General features: G+C 40.2%; 1 protein-coding gene across 1 annotated transcript in view; it reads left to right on the top strand.

Annotated features, from left to right (window-relative positions):
• The first annotated feature begins 4,255 nt into the window (after positions 1 to 4,255).
• LOC110956001 (thrombospondin type-1 domain-containing protein 7A) overlaps positions 4,256 to 23,238 on the top strand; it is a 196,253-nt gene continuing 177,270 nt past the window's right edge. Inside the window, exon 1 of the mRNA XM_022201220.2 lies at positions 4,256 to 5,211. Coding sequence (XP_022056912.1) covers positions 5,061 to 5,211 — 151 coding nt within the window. The 5' untranslated portion in view covers positions 4,256 to 5,060. The remainder of the gene's footprint in view (positions 5,212 to 23,238) is intronic.

The raw sequence follows: 23,238 nt of genomic DNA on the forward strand, positions 1-23,238 counted from the left end.
ATTGTACTTCACACAGCATACAGGATCAAAGTTTGGATGTTTTTAACTTGAGATTGTTGTACTGATCTGTTGTGTGTATGTATGCTGTTGTCAAACCAGTGTAGCAATGACTTATCTGTCTAAATCTTAAGTCAGAATCAGGATAGCTGAAGTTGTGGTGTTTCTACAGCTGGGCGACATAACTGAAGAATTTAGCATTATACAATGTTTTATTTCAATTGATATCAATAATTAGCGATCATTTTTAATGACGTGCATCGCTTAGGCAGAGGTGGCATGGGAATTATGGTCTTAAATGGTTTCAGACCGTTAACTACATCTTGCAAGGACATTCAAAGGTTCCTTCTGGTCACAGCCTCCACCAGGGAAGGACGATGAGATTCCCAGGCAGATTATTGCACCTCGCAAGACCTGCACAGACACCACGTTTTACAGAGCAGAGGGCAAAGGGCTGTATGATCTCCATTATAGTATGAGGAGCTGCTTATGAGCAAGGAAAGGGAGCATGCTTGTGTTTGTTCAAGCGAACAGAACTTTACATTTTCATTGCAGTTTTACAGCATCTATTACATTGAGGTGAATCATTAACCAGTTTTCTCATTGGTGTTGAAATTGTCTATTGCTGGTACTTGTTGTTGTTTTGTCAGCCCAGCCCATGCATCTCCGAGTATATTTTTCCTTTTCATCTTGTTGCTGCAAGGAATACCTGATTTTGACTGTCGTGTTATTTTATATAACTTTGCTAGCCTAGCCGCGCTAGACAACCCACGGCAACGAATTTAATTCTCTGCCAGGGAGGGTCTAGTTACCCTCCATAAGGCTCGAGGCTGGATTCTCCTAAAACTGGCCGGACCAATCACCATGAAGTGTAGAGTCAGAAGGCGGGTGTAACGAAGTGACGACATTTGATGATGAACTGATATACAGTAGTGGAAAAAAGTTTTACGACACCCCAGGCATTTGTGAAATATTGCATTAAGAATCACTCTTAGGTCTTCAAGTGCAATTTCTTTTAGTACAGTCACAGCTAAAATACTAAACAAATCCTTAAAAAGCCATTAGAAACTTAAAATTGATTCCATTAAAATACAAAAGAAATTTTGAGTATTGGGTCATATTGGTACCAATGATCTACTAATGAAGGTTGGGCTTTTTGTTAAGACACAGTTTTTGTTGTCCTGCTTCGTGTGTCTATGTAAAGCCAGCACATCTGAAAGTTCTTCAGAGACAATAAATGGCTAAAACAAGGAACCCAACATAGGAAACACGCCTGATGATACAAATTCTCAGCCAGGAAGTGTACAGCTGCTGCCAGATAGCCAGGAAGTGCAGATGCAGTCCTTCAGCAGTTGGATACACTCTGTAGAAATACAGACAAACCAACAGCTTCGAAGACAAACCAAGATCTGGGCATCCAAGAGTTTCTTCAGCAAGAAATGACCGGATCCTGATCTGAATGTGCATGGAAAACCGCTGATTGACATCATAAAGCTTCAGCAGCAGTGGTCAAAGCAAACTGGTATCCAGTGTTCCACCTGCACTGGAAGTTTCCCGCTTGAAGCTTGTTTGACATTGGGCTAAAGATGGATGAATTCTGCATCTTCCTCACCATCTCAGCAGATTCTCTGCAATGTGATCATTATGTTCTGAGCTCTTCTGGACATTCAGGGACCTCCCCTTGTCCTTTTAGCACAGACACCCTGCCTGGGAATCCCTTGTGTCTGTGTTTTCGTCACCACCGTGGAGAGTAAGATGGGAGATCAAATTGCAATATGACAATACCACCTTCCCATTCAAATCACTCTTCCTCATGATAATAGTAGGACTGCCATGGTAGCACAATCTCAGTGTGCTTTTGAATTTATAGCTTGATGGATTTAACAGCAAAATTCTACACTCCTTGACAGATTTAGTCTATAACAATCACAAACTGAATCGGTCACAACCTTGGAAAACCACAGTAACACATATGTTACATGTAAGTGCACAGCTCTGAGAAAGTCTTTGAGGAGAGGCCCTGCAATGTCATATTTCTGCTTGGACTGAATGGACAAATTCCCATGACCTTTCTACTATACATGCAAGAGCTGTTTCGCTGCTCCACAACCACAAAGAAGTCTGCACTACTCCTCCTAAATGTGAGGTTCAAAAGTCGGTTAGTGCCTCCAAGCATAAACTTTCCTAGAAAGGCTTATGCCAGTAAGAATATGACTGACAAATACTTCATAGTGGAGAATATAGTCTATTACATGCGTCACAATCCGTCTGGCTTGGTCAACTCTGATACTGTGAGGACTTACTTACTATCACTCACTTACGTATTGATGGAGCAAGCAATAGGGACAATGTAAGTAATTTTACATATGTATATACAGACTTTTAAGAAGGAATTTTACAGATGTCATTTGAGTTTGCTGCTTGTGTGCAACTTCCTGTTCGAGAGCATACTTTGTATGACAAGACAGAAGTTCAGTGTTTATCCAGGCTTTACAATTAAGCCATGCTGGTAGCCACTTTGCTTCATTTTTTTTTAAATCTGAGTCTCTTTCAGGCTTTAGTAAATCTGGCACTAACTCGCTTTGTGCATCCCTTCATCTGTCTTGTCCAAGTAAAGCCAAGCTATAACTAGGTGTGATAGGCTGTCTTTGCCAGTCAGGTGTCCTGACACTCCCTTTGTCTGGTCAGACTGCCAGGAGTTCAGACAGGGAAGGAACATTAGCTCAGGAAATGTAATTTCACCTCTTCATTTCCCTCTTTCTTATGGTTGTTTCTCCTTGTGTAATTCATTTTCTTCTTTAATGCATCATATTGACAGGTACACTTGCATTTACTTTTCTAGTTCTTTAGCCCATACACCTCCTTGTTCTCCAAAAACTATTAAAAGGACATCATTTAGGTACATTGACACACTTTGCATGTATTTTCCTTCATTAATCTGAACATGGGGGCTGTAGTTTCTTTCGAATACGTTTCACATATTCCCACCTGCAAACATAAAGGCTCGACACTGCACAAAATATGTATTAAACCACAGCTGAAAATGGTCCCCAACCAAGCACAAAATATTTCTGATCCAGTCATGTTGCTAAAATCTTCAATGCTTAGTTGTTTAAGGATGCAGCTTTTTAAGCAATAAATTTTATATTTGTGAAAGAGATGTATTCTCATCAAGGCCAAATAGATGTGTCGCTACAGGAAGGTCTGGAAAATTACAGTGGCAGTAAAGCTACCAATAACTATTATTTCAATCAAATTATCTATAGACTATTTTACCGATTAGTTGATAAATCTAAACAACAAAAAATCCTTCAAAAACATAAAATGATAATTTCATTCATATTCAGTTTAATTTGACAAACTGTATGCAGTAGTAATATGCTGCACTGAACAAAAACTAAAAGTTTTATCATATTAAAATGAAAAAAGGTAGGGTTAAACTGGCAGCTCCAACGTGACAAAAAATAATAAAATAAGAAACCCTATTTTTTCTGTAATCCTAACTCAAAAAGAAATTTGAGTTATTAAACCCCTTTTCAAAATGAAAACGTTTGTTTTATGTGCAGTTTGGACACAGTGGATATTTACAAGGAAAGAGCAGCTCCCACTTTTGGCAGTGAGTGTAATTACACAAACACTGGTAACATATGCTTATGGCGTTTGTCATTCTTTTTGTAATCCTTGTAATCCATCCTCTGAATGCTGAGTTTATTTTTTTATCTTAAGCATCTTGGATGTTTTGCAGGTTTTTCCACTATAGGCTCGGCCATACTTTCAGTTGTTGTAACCTCTATCTTTATGGATACTCACCTTTTCAGGACCAGCAAACCAATCATTGCTTTTTGGTAAAACACATTACTGGTGCACCAGTGTGGTAATGTTGTCACAGACAGCAGATTTAAACTTGATTATCCTGTGAGATACAAAAAATTTACATTTAATTGATAGGCTTAATCAGCATTGTGCAAGCTCATTTGGCAAGGACTTGACGGTAACGGATGTTATGCCAGCTTTAAGGTTGGCTTGCAATTTTGTTGGAGACGATAATAGAATTGTTGCTGTTAGTCCTCATTTTCACTTTTTCTGTTCTGTCATTTCACTTTCACACCCTTTTCACACAAATATAATCACTGCCTCTCCCTCGTCTTTTTTACACTCTCTTGCTCTGTTGTAGCGTTCTGCTCCTCCTTGCTTCCCCCATCAACCCCTCCTCCACTTTCTCTCACTCTGCATTAAGCCCTGCTTGTCTCTCTGCCTCTCTGATCCCGAGAGCAGTGCTTATGGGAGCTCCTCAGACCAGTGTGAGCCCTGCTGGTCTCCAGTCGCCTTCACAGCACTGCAAGTGGAAGAGGAGGAGGGGGAGTAGCCGTCCTTGTGCCCCAGGCGGGAGAGAGGAACAAGGGAGAGGAAAGTAAGAAGTGAACATGCTTGAGATGCAGGGAGTCTTAATAAAGGGGAAATGCGAGAGATAGATGATAGAATATGAGGGCAGGAGAGGAAAGCTGAAAAAAAGCCAGGAGTACAGCAAGAGAGAGCGAGAGCAGGGTGGCACAGGGAGAACAGCAAATGAGTGAGCGAATTGGAAAGGAAGAGAGAGAGTGAGCGAGAGCAAATGAGAGGGAGGGAGGCGAACAACACTGCAGACACTCGCCCACTGTCACTGCTCCACAGCCAGAGGACAGAGGCAGCAACGGCAACAGTGGGAGCGGATACGATGGAGCATAAAGACTGTACCATCCATCTGCAGCTCAGTGCCCGTCACTGACAGCCTCCCTCTGGGACCATCCTGCCAAGTTGGGAACACCAAAAAAAAAAAAAAACGAGGAAAACTACTCTCTCTGTCCTTCACAAGACCAAGTACTGGACCTCAACTCCTGCAGGACCATCATACACAAACCTGATTATTTTTCCCTTTCTTACACTCCCCTACACTTAACTCGCACCCTTTCTCAAACTGAAGCACACTTCCCTTCTCGCTGCCTTTTGGACTATTGTTTTTTTGTCATCACTGCCTGCGCCGACCTTCCAAGCTGAGTGGATTTACTTTTATCCTGTGGCGGACCATGGGGCTGGGGTGGAGGGGTGCAGGAGGGACCCACCGAAAAAGGACAGAAGAGAGCTGGTACCTTTTGGTGACATTGATGCTGTTGTGTGGTTTCCGCAAGGCTCTCACACAGACAGATGATGGGAAGTCTGTCTACTTCTGGGAAACAGGTACCACTAAACCACTAATTAGAGATTAAATTTGACTCCCTGCTTTGCATATGCAGTGTTTATGATGCCTGGTAATGAACTAGTGTGTGCTGCTGTTGCAGCTATGGTATGTGACCTCCCGCACTCAGAAGCAACAATCAGTCAGATATAATCTTATCAGTGTTCAATTTATAATTTTTGGGAAATGTTGCCGGAATGCTGGGTTAATTTATCAATTTAAAGGAGCATTAGAAATCTGTGCATCCAGTAATGAAAATAAAAGCTTTTTGGATCTGATACAGAAATAGTCTCTTGCTTAACACACACAGATCTACAATGCTTCCAGATGACACACTTTGGTTGTCTCATAAATTTATTTGAGGTGTAGGACTCTGCCGAACTTGAAAGATGACCCAGAAATCTACAGTCAAACAATCTCTTCATACTGAATAGCATGTGGCACGCAGGACGACCGTGATCCATGTTTGAATGGATTACTTTCATCTCCCTGAGTCTCAGGTGATGCACCATTATTGAAACGTTGCTGCCGTGTGTTCCAGCATGCGGATGATTGATGGGCCCTGCCTCACAATAGTGCTTGTTGAGGGAAGTGCGGTGATTTGATGGTATTGATACCATATTGGAACTGATTGTGGAGGTTGTGTGTGTGTGCGTGTGTGTGTGTGTGTGTGTCTTAAACGTGTAGACTGATGGTTAGTTACAGTATTTCTGATGGCTGCACATGCTTGCTTTATGCACTAAATGCTACTATAATTAACTATCAGACTCATAAAAAGCCAGATGTCACAGTGAATTATTTCATAGCACATGACATGCAAGGAAGCACACCACTAATCATGTATGCTGGGCAGCACAGTAAGATTCTAGAGTACAGTTCTTGCAGAGAGTGCAGATTACCACCATGATGACTGCTAATGGACACTTAGAAAATTAACCTTAGTGGTCTTTTTAGCATATTTAGTTAGTCCTTTAAGGCATAAATTAAATGGCACATCTCTCTTGACTTGATTTAATTCTCAATTAGATGGAAAAGCTCAGGAGGTTAAAGCGTGTTCTTTTCTCAAACATTTACCCGAGACTGTGTTTTTTCAATTCCAGTACAACTTCTCGTCTCTCTCTAACCCTAACTCAAACACCCCCACTCCACATGTCCTGCCCCGCCTTGCTCAGAACCAGTCCCCAGTTGACGTATCCCACGTCTCTCCTGTGGTTCTGCATCTTTAAAGAGGATGTAGCTGAGTAAGGAGATTAAAGGAGCAGGGATTTAACAACCCAGGAAAGACAGCCCAGGGAACAGACTTGAGAACGAAAGGCAGAGTGAGCACTGCAGGCAGAGAGAGGGACTAACTTAACCTACATCTACCCTACTGTAGGTCATAATGATTATGCCTCTCTCCCACGCTCCGCCACCTTTCTCCCACACTATACATGCTCCTCAACTGGAAAGCTCTAGGCTCTGTGCTTTGAAATGTAATCCAGTGTTGGGAGTTTGTTCACTTCTTCCCAAATAAAAGGTAACTCATTGATTTCAGCCCTGGAGTCTTCTTTTTTCTGTGCCTCTTTGGTTTGACAATTGCCTGAAGAGTATTAAAATCACATAGGGCAATTTACTGCTTTGAATCCCAGTCCTTTTCATCAAAATGTGATTATGTTTGTGCAAGATTTGCATACTTTTTCTCACCAATGGAAGCTTAAAAAAAACAAAACCCCAAATATGATGATGTTTGTGCACATTTGCAGCGTGTGCAGTGGAGGAAATATTCTTGTAGCAAGCAACGCTCTGATGTTTTGCATATTGATGAGTCTAGCTGAAATACAGCCCCTGTCTTCGAAACTGTGGGGAATTGGGCCTGCATTGCTTTTATTGCCTTCTGTGAAAATATGATGTATCTGTTTTAGAAGGTGAGACAGTTCAGTGCTCTTTTTTTTGCTCTGAGAATACTATTCAAATGAGGCAGATAGAGACAACAGGCTCCGGCAGACAGTGCCAGTGATATTTCTGAAGGTGGCGGTAGGATAACTGGAGGAAAAAAAACGAGAATGATTACAGCCACCATGAGGACGGTGGTGGTGATGATGATGGTGATAATGGCATGCCACAGTCTTTTTCTGGGGCTTCTGAGAGATTGCTGGGAGTTTGTTCCTCTCAGATGCTATTTTCGCACCATTTTTCTTTTTGTCGCTTCCTCACAACCGTGCACTCTCTCAGCACTTCTTCCTCTGCATCTTTATCACTCTGTTTCCCTGTCTGGCACTCATACTATATTTTCTGCATTGCTGTTTTAAGATCCACAGACTTTTTCCAATTAATAAAACGCTAAAATATGATGAAATTCCACAGAAACCTTTTCTGTTGCCAATACTAGAGGCAGAACCAGAATGTCAGTGGATCTATCAAATACTGCTGTGCCCTGCGCAATAGAGAACTGACACACACACACTTACACAGCAGGTGCATCTTTCCTGTTCTGGTACAATGTGCGTGCTTCATTAGACTCTGTTGTTGGAGTGACAAGGTTGCCAGGTTAGAGCTGTCAAGACCTCACATGTCTGCCTGAGGACAAAGCAATTACAGGTGGTGGAGTAGGTGAGAAGTCTTCAAGCAAACACATAATGTAATGCCTCGATATCTTGGCTTCCACTGTATGCCTGACTGCAAATGCTCCTTAATAAACACATCGGGTTAATGTTTCAGTGGGTCTTAAAATTTAACAAAAAATATGATGAACTGAAATGGGAGCAAACCTTACCTTTTAACACGCCGAGATGTGTGCCAGCAGGTGTGAATTAGTTTCAGTCTGATGTGACATCCTGATCTGATCACTCTTTATCAACTCTAACCCTGTGTGAATGCGGGCTTGTAATCTTTCCTGGGATCCGGATTATCTAACATTCAGATTACGCAGGGGTGCCCTCTGACCTCTGATCGAGTCAGTCCAGATTCACCTACCCTCTCACCTCAAAGTCAAGCCAGACTTCGTTGCACGTGCCTCTTGGCTGTAGGCCTGTTAAGCTACTCAGCATTTTACCATGTTTTCTTTATTGCTTTCTTAATGGTTAACCAAATTATGAATCACAGGCTCGAACCATTCCAGGTATTATTGATTGACTCTATAAGGGAGTACAATATTCAAAAATACTCCAATAAATTCAGCTTTTGTGCCTTGTTAACATGTACCAATAATGGTTTTTTTTCTTTTTTGCTGGAAGATCGATCATGAGGGAAATGGCTAAACATTTCCGTCTTGAAATTGGTGAAAGGCTGGATGGAAAGAGACTGGTACACTGCCGAGTATGCAACAGTATGAAGTTATGTGACCTATTTTAGGACAGGATGGAATTATTTTAATGGGAACAACATCTAAATATGTATTTTAGATACACAAAGGTGAGTTTTTTTTGTGACTTTAAATCTAAAAAAATAGGCTTGACAGATGCATTTTATGAGATAAGTATATGAGCATGTGTCAGAGTGTTGTATGTAGGTCTGTACATGTCAGCCTTACATCTCTAATGACCTGTTTCCGTCCAGAAACAATGGAGTTTGGTCCTTCATAGTATCATACAATGCGGACCACTGCAGCTTGCTGCCCCATAAACGCGCTGCTGTGTGTCACCACATGCTGCTGATGTCACCTTTCAATGCACAAGGCCAGGGTGACTAGTGGTGACAGGCCATTGTTAGCCGAATACATTCCTCCCTTTATAGTGGCACTAGCGGTGAAGGATGTCACACTCGCAGAGGGTTGTTAGTGACTTTCCTGCAATCACCTGCTATTATGGCGGACCCACTGAGGAGGCCATCCAGGAAATTGAAGGAAAGCTGGTGTGACGGGTTCACAAGTTCAGTACAGCAAGTCAAGGTCATTATATGGCAGAATGCCTACCGCCAAAGTGATTGTAGTAACCAAACATGAAACCAGCTGAGTTCAATAGGCAAAACGTTGAGTTAGATGAAAAGGTGAGTTTAGTGTTGGTCTTTTGCGGAGGATGTTGACTAATCAAGCACGGTGTCCTTTCTCTAGTCTTAATTTCTGTTAAAGAACCCATATTATGCATCTTTGCAGGTTCATCATTTTTGTTTTTGGGCTATGGTAGAATATGTTCACAGACTTTATTGGTCAAAAATATGTTCAAAATTTTTCATACTGTACATTGCTACAGCACTTCTTCTCACCATCTGTCTGACATGCTTCATTTTAGCTCATGTCTCTTTAAGTCCCCCCTCCCGCAAAGCACAGCCTGCTCTGATTGGTCTGCTGGCCCAAAACAAGCTAGGTAATACTGGTTGCTTACCATAGCCAGTAGTTATGCAAATGGTCCACGGGGAAGTAGATGAGTAATGGAGGAAATGTTTTGTCTTCAAACAAGGTGCTTCAGGCAGATATAACAATCCAGTTCCAACTCTCACCTTTAGTCGTGAGCTCTGGGTAGTGATTGAAAGAATGAGATCATGGATACAAGCGACCCAAATTTTTTTTTTCCGTATGATTGTTGGGCTCAGTTTTATGGTAGATGTCCATGGGATCCGTCACTTTGCTTCGTATTTATTGTGGAAGTGAACCGCTGTTCAGTGTGTTCTAGTTGTGCTATGATGTTTTGAGTGATAGGGCATTGCATTTCCTGCCCCTTATGTGCATAAACCTAAAGTCTAGGCAATTTTATTGAAATGAAGAGCATCGGCCCCCCTCTGGAAACTTCCAAAAAACACAATTGAAAATTTGATTCAACGATTCCTACTTTTTCTGTAATAAAAGACAAAGTTTCCAAATGAGCCATAGTGTTTGAAATCCAGGTGCAGGTGGTCTCTGATTGAAGTGGTTGACCAATCAGTGCGTTGGATTCCTGCTGAAGACCACCCGCCATTCATTTATTGTGACTCTGCCGAGTCTTAAGCCCATCAAGGGTCCAATGTTGGAAAGTGGTGCAATCCCTTGTATCTGAAAACCCCCTGTACATATCTTTTCTGGCCTGAGAACACTTTGGAATCTCCCAGAAAGAACTGGACAGTGTTGCTTGGGAGATGACATCTGGAATGCCCTGCTTATCCTGGTGTCAGACTTTGGAAAAATCGAGGAATATGGAGTGGATGGATGAAACATGGCAGATGTTTTCCATGCATCAGAAAACTATATAACACACTAAAGAAAAAAACCACCGGAAGCTTAATATTTGAACAACCACATGAAAAATCTTTGGATTCTATATTTATGTGGAATGACTGGCCAGATGTCTCATTTAAAACTTTGCATTGTATAAAAATTTGTTGTTTGTACCGCATACTTGATGGATTCTCGTCCTCAACTGACCTGAGCGCTGGCGTCTCTCACTGTCCCGGGTTTAAATGAGAACCTGTCTGCTCTGTGTGGCCTGATTATCACTTAAATAGCTGTGTACTAATGCCTGCACACCTCTGTTATGTCACCTGGTTTTCTTTTTATTGAGCCACAAACAAACACGAGTCTTACTACATAGCTGCTGCTTTAATAGCAGCAGGAATGTGACTGGCATCATCTCAAATGAGAATATCCCTTGGAGATTCCTGCCTCATTTTAGAGAGTGCATTACAATGTGACCCTCTGTGACCCTAATTAGCATAGCACCTGAGGGCAAGCAAGAGTCTGGTTGGTAATTGGCCAGCCACTGTTACACTGTTAAAATTCCTTAGCAACAGGCAACAAATTCAGGCCATGCATATAAATTGAGACATTTTCCTTGCGAATTTCATTTTTCATTAGAGACTATGCCAATGGCTTTTATTTTAATTCAGTCTGCTTGTGTTGTTGTTTTCCTTTTTAGTTGGGTTAAAGCGGGAACAGAAGCTAATTGCATCTGTTGTGTGCCTGGCCCCACAACCACTGGAAAGTGAACACTCAGCAGCCTGTGGAATCTACCTTGAAAAAGGCAACAACAGCAATAGCCATTTGGTCTCAGCATCTTTCTGCCTGAAAGAGGAAGGAAGCTATTTTTCAAAGTTACTTTTAGTCTCAGTGGAGAAGGAATGAGTGCAGCTCAGGAACCAGTGGTCTGCGGTTCAGTGTCACCGCAGCATAAATCACACAGAGTTCGCCAACACTGTACCATGACATTACACTTGATTTGAAAAGCATTTCCAGCTAAATATGGCACGTTTGACCCATATTGATCTGTTACGTGGCTTTAGAGATATTGCTCTACTACTTTCCAGTCCAGACTGCTGCGTTTTTGAAATTGCCAATCCATCTAGTGGAGAAAGATGCCAAAGAAATGCCAGTTTGTTTAATCTAAATGGTAGAGCTTACACTAAGACCTGGCTATTACTGATATAGGAGGGATGGCAGGATTAGAGATTACACTTCATCCAAAAAAAACTTTATTTAGAGTGACATAAGAGGATTCCCTTTGCCTTACTCCACCAATATTCAAATGGCTCATAACATATTTCAGATGGTGGTGCTTCATCATTGAGTTGTGCTGCCCATGTACTTGTAGATGGTCATTCAGTAAGTAAGCAGATCAGGGAGAGATTTGTTATGGAGAGATGTTTTTTCTTTGATTATCAGGCTTGATCTTGTTTAAGTGACACATGCATCAATAAAAAGTTTATCGCATGCGTAAAAAGACTGATCTCTTTATTTTTACTTTAAACATTCTAATTTTGGCACCATCTTTGTTAAGATGCCATGCTAAATATATCGATGCACTGAAGTGATACAACAGCATGAACTTGAAACATAAGAAAAAGTAATCTAATTATATATGACAGAACATGTAACTTAAATATTAAAATGACTATTTTGACAATGCCAATGCAAGCCAGTGGAGTAAGTGAAAACATGTCAGTATTTTCATACATTTTCACTGGAGGAAAATGTATGAATAATATCAGCAATATCAGCTTTTTACATGTCTCTCTGCCTCCACATGTCACACTGCTGCTTATTGCGGTAAAAATCCTTGCAGAGATGAAGAGCAGTACTTTAGTGTACATTTTAATGCAGGAATTCAGGGAACTATTTATAGCTGTTGTTGAACGCTACATTTGCATATCAAGATGTTTGCCACATTGGTAGTTTAGCTGAAAAGATAAAACCAACTTGAAGACGTATCATTGCCGTTACTTGCCTCACCCAAGTTATGATCTGATAAAAAAAAGTTTGTCATCAAATTAATTACACACGTTTGACTTATTTTTGAAAGCGTATGCGTGATGTGAGTATGCAATCTATCGTCCGCTAAACTGTCTCTATTTGAAACCTTTGAAGAAGTCGCCATGTCTGTCAGTAACGTGCCTCGCAAAGCTGGACATGTTGGCTTCTTCAGTCTGTGCAGGTAAAACTTCTTTTACACATGTGCTTTGTGGTGTCCATGGTCTTGCCCTGACTGTAAGAGACATGAAGCTATATTTTGCTTTGTGGGCCTGCTTTGTGGACAGTCAGCAAGAGCACTAGGTTTGGCAGTCATGCCGCTCATTTTGTCACCATGAAAGCTGCAGTGCGATGAAAAACAGTTGACATGCCTGTTATTCTTGCAAGGAAGTAGAAGCAATGCGCTGCACATACGCTGCCTTGTTGAAGCACATTGATGCTTTACCATGGAGTACAGCTTTTATTGAAGTTGTGAAAGTATTGAAATGGGATATCATATTTTTTATAACGACAGTGGATTTTGTGATACCTTTCTATATTGAATGACATGTGACAGTTGTACATTCAGTCCATTTTACCAGCATAATTCATAGTTATGGCAGACACTAAGTAAATCCTACTATGTTTGACTAAATAGTGAGTTGCCTTCCTCAAATGGTTTTGGGCTTGTTGTCCTCTCATGGAGTAAAGCAACAAACTCATTCTGAAAACATCCGCTCCTTTTTTCTGTTTTTGTTTTTTTTGCCATTTTATTTATTATTTTTCTCCAGAGTCTTCCCTAAAATACAAACACGGCTTGTATTTTTCTGTTACGCAGAGGTCATATCCCTTTGGTATCTCTTTACAAACAAGAACTTAAATCTGCACTCAGCCGCAAGTTGAAACACAAACAAATCTGAGGCCCATATTGAGGAAACCGAGCACTTTTGTGGTCAGGGAGTGGCATTCAAAACAGGCCCTCGACTCCCCACGAGGCAACGAGGCAGCGCCAGTGGACTGCGAGGAATAGCGGCATAGTCGAAGAAAGCAGTGACATTTACCTTTAAAGAGCCTGCACTGCCTCCTCCGATGCTATTCTAATAAAGCTCAAGAAATGGAGGAGGCCTGGAAGTAAATATCCTCCTGTCCATCCAGCAGCCTTGTTAATCCTTCATCTCTCCCACTGGCCATGAATTGTTTTTGCTCTGCTGTGATGCAGTCATGCTCCTATTTCATGTCATATTTTTTGAGCATAAAAGCTTTTTGTTACATAGTTGTTGTTTTTTTGTTTTTTTTTGGTCGTTTGTTTTGCTGTCTCACGGGTAATATGATGGAGAACTGGATGCTCTGGGAAGCGCTCATTGTTTTGCAGCAAAGAGATTAATTCAACATTAGATCATGTGATGAACTGTAAACACAGACTGCTGTAATCTGCAGTGTGGTTAAGGAGTCGTATATCAAAGCCACTAAGTCTGAATATCATGAGAACCTTCCATTAGAATACTGAGCAGCTGTTGCTTTGAATCTTATTTAACCACAGCCTTTTTTTTCCCCCACTGAAAGACGTTGTGCACTGCCACAGTTCTGACAGTTTATGAATGGTATTCTACTTGCATTTGGACCATGATTTCTTGCTTCATTGAGTAAAAATGGTGCAGTAATTCCTCAGAGTGCACTAAGTTACAGTGACAGTAGTGTAGCTTTAGGTAATTGGTTGTGACAGTGTTTAGCAATCCCTGATTTGATGCTGTGAAATAATTCAGATCTCCATGTCTTCTTCAGCTTGAATACTCAGTGCTCGTTCTGAGGGTGATGAAAATGTCATGACCTTTAACAATTTTTTGGTCATAAACGTAACAAAAGATTTTGCTTAATGATAAGGCATCAACAAAATTACTACAATGCAGTCACAGCGTTACAGAAAAGCCAGGGGAATTACCAGAGACCCCATGAATATTGCACTTGCAGGCATGTGATATTGTCATTCAAGAAGGAGGGAGCAGACATTTGACAGCTTGGGGATAAAAGCTGTTTTTTAGGGCCTATTGGTTGTGGCTCTGTGTATCCTGTAATGTCTACCTGAGGGAAGAGTGATCAAAAGGAGTGTCCTGGGTGTGAGTTTTAATGCAATTCATTCTGTGTGCAATAATTAGATGTAGAGCAGGTCTCTAACCATAAACCATTTCAGCACTGTATATTTTGCTCGTATATATTGCCTTATATAGTTTATTTTTAATGCTGCTCTATGGAGAATCCTAAAATGACTTTCATTGTTTTCTGTAACGTGACAATAAAGACCTATTCTATTCTGTTCTATTCTATTCTATGCCAATAAAAATTTGCAGTGCAGTCCACCAAGTGGTTGCCAAAACATCTGTCAAACACAAATGTCACGCTCAGGGAATCATCAGACATTGTCTAGGAACCATGAATTTTTGTGCCAATCTAATGAGTTTAGATATTTTACTTGAGTTCAATTTTTGATCAGTAAAGTCAGCTGATCATGATTAGAGCACCTCCTGTGTTTGTATGAAATTTCACACCTAGTTATGAAGACTTCAGAAAACCCTAATTTTCAATTTCTAAAAAAATCTTTAATTATTAGAAGTACAAAAGTCTGTACAATTTTTTTGTTAATCACCTAAAGCAAACAAGAGAGACATGGAGGGCTGAAATGATTCCTTGAGTAATTCAGTTACTAAAATTCCTCGTTTAATCAGTTACATGCTAGACGTCAGCCCACGAAATGGCGGGCCGCAGTCAGAGGCCAGACCAAGATTTTATTCAATACAAAACAGGTCCTTAAATTTGACGGGACGCTTTCGTTTTAACCAGCACAGCTTTTCTGTTATTTATGGTAGGACCGCTGTACGGTTGTCTAAACTAGTCGTTGGTGATCTAAAACAGGGACACATTCAGCTACTGCACAGCTTATTTCTCGCCTCAGATGCTTTCAGAAATGCTTTTCCCTAAAGTGTTTTGAAATAAAAGAGAAAATTTGTGGCCGAGCCGCTGTCTTTATCCGACACATCTGCCAGACTGTCAAGCTGAAAGCTTGGTCATGTGACCAGGTAGTGACCCGCTGAAGCTCCAGCGCTGTCGTGTGACAATGTTGTGGCCTGCTACTGACCGCCCACCATACGTGCGATTTTCAGATATGGCGTGCTTACATGCCGGGAAAATGCATCTAGTGGACACGTACCTTCACTGTATGTTTTCTGCAAGCATTCAGGCACTGTGCCGGAATTCCGGCGTTCGGCGCCAGAGTTCGGCTTAAAAAAAAAGAAGATAGGACTACATTGCCAATGTACCAATGAAATGAGGGGAACGCAGCTTTTGCTGTCAACCACACTAATATCACTAGCCAATGGGAAGCAGAGTGGCTGCGGATCTTAGACAGACATTGAGATCCAGCTGCATTTGAGTCCATACTGGCATGCAGAGAGCGCAGTATTCCACCAAGGCTTCTTAGTCTTTGTATAACTGTACAATGTACACTACCCCTGTACTATACTATATATGTGTTCAGGACGGTTATTTCTGTTGCACTGCATGCTCACTTTCGTTTTTGATGCTGTAATGCGCATGCCGAGTGCAGAATCCGATTACTCGATTAATCCCCAGAAAAATAGATAGAATACTCGATTACTAAAATAATCGGTAACTGCAGCCCTAGAGACATGTAGTCACTGACAACAAACACAAAAAATCGACAACATAATCTGTATTGTACAGGACTTGCAGAACACAAGGAAAAACATGTCTTTACAAAAGACTGACATTACTACCCATGAAGCCATGTTTTCTTTTTAACTTAAGAACACGGAGAAAATAAAATACTGCTTGGATGGTGTTTGTTTCAGTTGCCATTTTCACTTAGTATTCCTGTTATCATACTCTATTTGTTACCCAGTGTCAAGAGCTAACCTTCAACAGGCTATGCATATTACTCACAGAGGAGTATGTAAAGAAAGATGACATCAAATAGGTATTAAAAGACAAAATGGTTGTAAATTTTTGATACATGTAATTTCTGATATTAACCTCATCTGCATTTAGGTTGTCATTCAATGTAGTTTTTTTTTTTTTAAACTGCTGCTGAAATGGATCGGTATTTCAAGTCTTTTAGTGCCAAGGAATACTTAACCCTAATAAAAGTGCACATGCCAAGAGAAAGTGGAAAAGTTGGTTATAAATGAATAGAAATGAAAATAGTGTGAGAGAGCACACTTAAGCACATTTAAGCCCTAACATCAGCACTATAGGCCTGAGGTTTATAATGAAGGATGGAGGGAGAGAGACAGAGGCTGAGAGAGGAAGTGAAGAGGATTTGTAGGCATCAAATATCCATACAAAGGAGTTAAGTTGGAGAGAGCACACCACACCATGCTTTAACAGTAGTATCAACACAATAAGCCAGAAATATAGAATGGTAGCAGGGAAGAGAGTGATAGAGTGGCTGGCTAATCACCAGTGACAAGCCCCTGGATTAGAGGGAGGGCAGCAGATGGCCCCAGGCAGGGCAGGGCTGAGCGTATATGAATATCCCAGTAGGTTGATCAGGCTCACTGCCTCCTCATGCCTAGCAGACAAACATGGTTTGTGTAGAATATTTGTCAGTGTTTCGGTGGTCACTCCCCACCCACACATTTATGTACCCACAGGGAGGACCTGTTATATAGTCGAAGAGAAACAAACATTTTGTGACTGCAATACTTTGCCATGCTGGGCTGCAACCTTGATGCTTGTGGTTTTTTAACATATAGGGCTCCAACTAATGATTATCGCTACCTCAGACATCAGAAAGCCACTTGAGTCTAGAGTTCTTAACAAAGCAGGAGTCAAACAACCAAATATAATTACTTTGAAAATACATAGCAAATAGAAACGCAAGCAATCTTTAATAAATCTCACTGAAAACAGAAAATGTTTGGCATCTTTGTTTGATGACTCGTTATTAACCGTCTGAACCCCAAATACTGCGGGGTTTAAAAGGCAAAATTGACAGTTAATCACAGCCAGAAACTATGAAAACAGATCAAGAAGCTTGACCACATCTAAACATAAAATTGTGATATTTCACCAAAATCTGTTTATTCTACATGTTTTAATCTAAAATTTGGTGAAAACTGTTTGCTCTAACAATTTTCAGTGAAAATAAGACATTCTGTGAAACCTAAAGGACCCAGTCATGTCTACTTGTAGGTTCCGACTTTTCATGTTATGAAGTTTCCACTGGGTTGCGTATAGTGATTTTACTGTGTTTGAGCAGATTTGTAGGTGAGCTGGTGTGCTCAAACTGCAACAAAAGTGGTGGTTACATTATAGATCTGTGCATTGTAAAGAAAACAAAGTTGTAAAGTTACATCTAAGCCATTTGAAAACAGAAGAGCTCTATATGTTCAAGGAAAACACTTCTACATGTGTGTAACTTTGATACACAGAGATGAGTTTTTAGGCGTTTAGTCAATGACTGGAGAGGAACTTTAATAGACTAATTGTTTCAGCTCGACACAAATATTAGACCTTTAAGGGGAACTCCATCAATTTTACACATCAAAGTCTGTTTGCAGCTCTTGGGGAGTGCTTTTTCACATGAGGAAAAAGTTGTAAGGGAGCTGTGCAAGCTCTGATAAATTGCCTCAAGTGATGCCACTTGAGTTGTCTCCACTTACTGCTGAAGACTACAAGTTTGAAAATGAAAAAGAAGCAAGTTTACGAGGCTTCTGTTGCCTGCTTCTCGTTTGTGCTTGAGGCTACCAGCTGCTACTAGCATAAAATACTCAAATCACCAACCCAACTGTCAACTTTGTTGCATTGTGGGCAATAAAGTCACAAATGTGGCAACCGCAGAGAGCAGCAGAAACACCTTAAGCTGCTCTTGTCAGAAATTTACCAGAAGAGCAGCAACTGATGTGTTTATTGTGCATACTAGGCATAAAAATGAACCACTGTATTTATACATTTAAAGAGAAACGCTATATTTTTCTTGTAGATATTGTCTTAGATTGTTGTGGATATATTGTGTTGGTATGAGTCGTTTTTATTAACAATACACACATTATGTTGGAAGGCTGCTACTTTTTCTCTGCTCTAAATTTGCTTGTATATGTGTTCTACTCAGACAATTAGGTTGTATCTGCTGCTTTTCACTGGTTGCATAACTAAACTCTTGAACACCACCCAGCTCTTCATCCATGCATTGATTAAAATGTCTATTCATCTGCTCATCCATTAGCTTTTTACTCTCATTACCCATTGTGCGGTGGGTGTTTGGCGTGGGCCAGCACTCATGGGTGTCACTTCACACACTAGGACTCTGGCAGACTCTTAACCCATTCCACACACACACACACACACACACACACACACACACACACACACACACACACACACACACACACACACGATGTTTTTCTATCTTTGTGGGGACTTACCATTGACTCCCATTCATATCTAACCCCTAACCCTAACCCTAACCTTAACCAAACCCTAACCCTAACCAAAATAACAACAACATGGCCAAGAAAACACTGTTTAAACTTGTGGGGCCCGAAAGATGTCCCCACAAGTGACGTAGTTTTTGGATTTCCTACAGTTGTGAGGACATTTTGTCCCCACAATGTAGCAAATGCTAAAACACACACACACACACACATAGACACACACTCACACATTTACAGTGACTACCCATAACCAGACTTGTAATCCATAGAGACAAAGTTGGCATTTCCTTTTAACACTGTGTCCAGCCAGGCAGCTTTTTGCAGGTTTTACCAGTTACAGTCAGTGAAGAGAAGTCTTGAGTGATCACACCTCCAGATATATGTTGCTCAGAGCAGCCTTGTGACAGATTGTGGAAGAGGCGGTTTCCCTTCCAGTCTAATCATGTGCCATCTCTGTGTTCAAGTCAAGGTGGTTTGGTTGCTTTCCCTGTGAATGAGGACACATCAGATGTTAATAATTTCTGAATGTAGGATTTGGACAGGATTCCTTTATCAAATTACAGTAATTTAAAGCTGCACTGGGTGGGATTGTATGTGTAGACAGGTAAGAATGTCTCAAAAGGTTGGAATAGTCCGTAGTTTCTGTTACTATTTCAGGTGCTGTGGATTTAGATTTGGGTATTGTTTGTATTATAGCAATTTTTGATTTAGATTTTTAGAGGAGCAATTGGTCAATGATGCTACAACAATAAAATTAAGCTTTTACATTCATGCACGAGTAATTATAATCTAATGATATAATATATTTTACTATAATAAAAGAGTTACAGGAGAAATTTTTCTGCATGGAGTATTTGCTTACTAACAATATAGTAAATTTTCTTCATATTTACACACTTTTACTCGAAGTAACATTTTCATTGCTGGGCTTTCATTGGGAGACTTTCACACTTTAACTTAAGCTGCTTCCTATTTTTTTTGTTAATTGTATGAATTGATATAGCTACATATGTATAGTCTAGCTTCCCATAGCATGCCCACAGAAGCTTAATAGTTGTGAAATTGTGAGTCCCTGTTCATGTAATGTTAACAGGGTGCCCTCCTGCATTTTCAGACTTGTGTGAAATGCTGGCTCCTAAGGATACTTGTTACCAGGAGAAACACAGAACCAGATAAAGCTGGCCCATTTTACTGTATGACAGCAGAATGCAGTCCTGTCCTTGTTAAGTGTTTTCTAGCAGCATTTTCTAAATTAGGGTGATTGTTATGAGACGGTCATACAGTTGGCACTGTTCACCTGCTGAACAAACTCAGCAACAACTGAGAAGGATAACAAAGAATAATGCTAGATGCACAATTCATTAAGACAAAAGTGTTAGAAGATGGGAAGACAAACATGCATTCAGTTTGCATAATGGATCAACAAATTGTGCTGGATATAGGATAGCTGTTTACAGCACACTGTTTATAAACTAATGTGAGAAAAAATGTTTTATGGACCTATAAGTAGAATTAAAATTAAACTTTCTTAATGATTCTTTTAAAATCAGACTATTGAACCAGTTTTTGATGCTCAACTCTCCAGGTGTCCTTGTTTTAAGCATCAGGAATTGAAATGTTGGTAATAATGTTTTCTTTGTTTTTCTCCTTGTCTTTGTAGTGTCTCTTTGATATAATAACATTTAGACAAAGCAGCACTGATCATTATGTAGGTGATATGCACCTACATAATGTTCTTGTTTGATATTTAATGGAATCTTCAGCGCTACGTCCGTTTATTGTCTGTGCTATCAGTCACAATGGATCTTTTTTGAGTACTTCAATACAATGAATAATTCTGTACTAATTATTTTATTGTTTTTAATATAATAATTTTGCTGAAAGTAAAAACAAAATCACACAATGAACAAGAGGAATGACACTGTCAGACTTGTGCATTTAAAAATGAATCATCGTGATTAATGAATAATCTAAGCATATTACATTCACTAAGGAACAAAGCACAAAGTGTTACTTTCAGAGCTTCTAGTCTGGATTTTTAGCTCACCACAGCACTAAAACTGCTCTCATCAAGGCTATATTTCTAGTCCTTTTAGATCCTACTACTCTATTAAACAATTAAATCTTCAATCACAGTTATATGGACAGCTTCAAGATTCACCTGCTTCTGTTCAGCAACTACAGTAAATAAGAAATCTGCTTGTGAACATGGAAAAACAGCAAATCGAGAACAAAGTCTGCTTATTACCACCCATCATGAAAAACAGGACGTTCATGTCCAGGCAGGATTTGCCTGTGCTTTTATTTCTGAAATGTTGGACTATTTTAACATGGCAATGGACAACTTTTCCTCCCCAAGTGGTATTACCGTTGGCACCACTGTTGCAGAGACTGGCTCACTTTCCTCAGAGCCTCACAGCAAGACAGGACATGAAACAATCGACACCACTTAGGAAATAATATAGAAGAAAGAGCCTCCTGATTCCTTTCCTGGTTGCTGTAGTAGCCTGGCTTCTGTCCAAAGCAAGAGACAACCGTAAGAAGCCCAGTTTGAAATACAAACCCTCAATACTCTCAATGCCATGATAAATGTGGAGTGAACACCTGGCTCTATGAGTAAGTAGGTTTTGTAGCTTACTGATCTAGTAGAAATAATGCCAGCTGAATATTCGGTTTTGAACCCCCTCTTGTCCTGGAGCGGTCTCCATCGAGTGAATGCCATCCGAGGTTCACTCTTGTTTTTCCTTGGTTCCTGTTTCATTCTTTGCCTCCTCTGACAACAGAGTTCTTTTTCTTTTGCCTGGTAGCATTTCTACAGTTATTCCAGTTGTTCTTTGTGCTGTAACTTGAGCCTTCATTTCCTCTGAAGAGTTCTTACCCAGAGGAAGAGAGAATTACACAACAGAGGCGTAAAGGAAACCAATCTAAACACATATGGTGCATTGTGTTATTCTGCAGCCATTACATTGTGTAGCAGCATTTACATCAGAATGACAAGTTAACGCAAAAAAAAAAACAACTTCCAAAATACACACCAGACTATCTTTTATCTATCTCAAGCCATCATGAATGTGAAAAGCATGTGAACTTTCACTATTATGCTTCACAGACTTGCTCCTACTTAGACTGCCTTTTAAACTAGTTAAAAACATCTTTCTTAGATCCTGGACTTCCTTCTGTCTAGTAAATGTTTTTACCTGTCTCAATCTGGTATTTACATCACATTATTTTGTTTATTTCATTAAAGATTGACTTTTAGACCAGTCAAACAAAGACTAGTAAATAACGTCATTCATTCTCAGACATCTCCACTGTCCATTTGTATCATGACCAAAATTTCCATACAGGCTGGAGTGATCTGTATGTTGTCACACTCTGGGGATCCACCACTGCTGTAATTTAAAAGGTAGTTAAAATAAAATGAACATTAAACCACATGCAAGAGGGACAAAATAAATCCAACGCTATTTATTTACATCTGAATGTGTTAATCAGACCCCAAATATTAACAAATTAACAGTAGCTGAGTCAGATGAGGTGTAGCTAATATCCTCTAAATATACACAGAAAACTGTAATATTTTTGTTTTTGATCATATAGGCCACACAGTGTGCAGTAAGGCAGCTGTTTGTAGGACCTCAAGCCAACCTGTGTTCTCCTCAGTATTCGTCGTGGTCAGACTGGTGGGTGGGCAGTGGATGATATGTGTGATGTGCTGAATTAGTTTGCATTAATGAATTAAATATTTAAGGTTGACAACCTCATTCTACAACTATATATTGCTTTATGAATACAAACATATAGGGTTGGGGTCTTAAGTCTTTTTTTTTTTTTAGCTCAGACTGAGCGGTGACCCCTATACTTATATAATAGAAAACTGTGTTGCATATTCAGCTTGGCCTTCCACACTGTGCAGATTAGCTTTTAATGCCATGTCTAAATGTACCTTGTTATTGGGGGTACAGTACTAAGTTATTGAATAATAATTGACATATTCATATATTCATATTTTAGTTTTAAAGCTTCTGTGGATGGCACATACGCCTACCCTAGAGACATTTCTGACCCTGGTGAGCAGCACACAGCTCGTCTATCCCAGGGCAGCTGGAGGTTGTCAGACAGAGGGCCACATCTGCCTCAGGCTGCAGTCTTGAACTGTATTTTCTTTTCCGGTCAGAAAGTGAAAAATCAGTTGTTGCACCAGCAGTTGTGGAATGGCTGCTGTTAGGTGTGCTAGCCTCACCTTTTTCACCCTCTTCCGTAGTTTCAAAGATGGAGCTTATATTAGCTTCTCTTGCTTGATAAATTTCAAAATGGTCCATTGGGCTTATAAGAATGTCTGTATACTTGAGATAATTATACAGCTAACTGGCCGATATGTTTCAACACTACTTGATGATCAATGATCACATTGCAAGAAGTGCAATGTGATTCTTTGACACGCAATTTAATTTCACGTCATGCTACAACTTTTT

Source organism: Acanthochromis polyacanthus, chromosome 12, assembly GCF_021347895.1.
Source record: "Acanthochromis polyacanthus isolate Apoly-LR-REF ecotype Palm Island chromosome 12, KAUST_Apoly_ChrSc, whole genome shotgun sequence".
Taxonomy (NCBI): domain Eukaryota; kingdom Metazoa; phylum Chordata; class Actinopteri; family Pomacentridae; genus Acanthochromis; species Acanthochromis polyacanthus.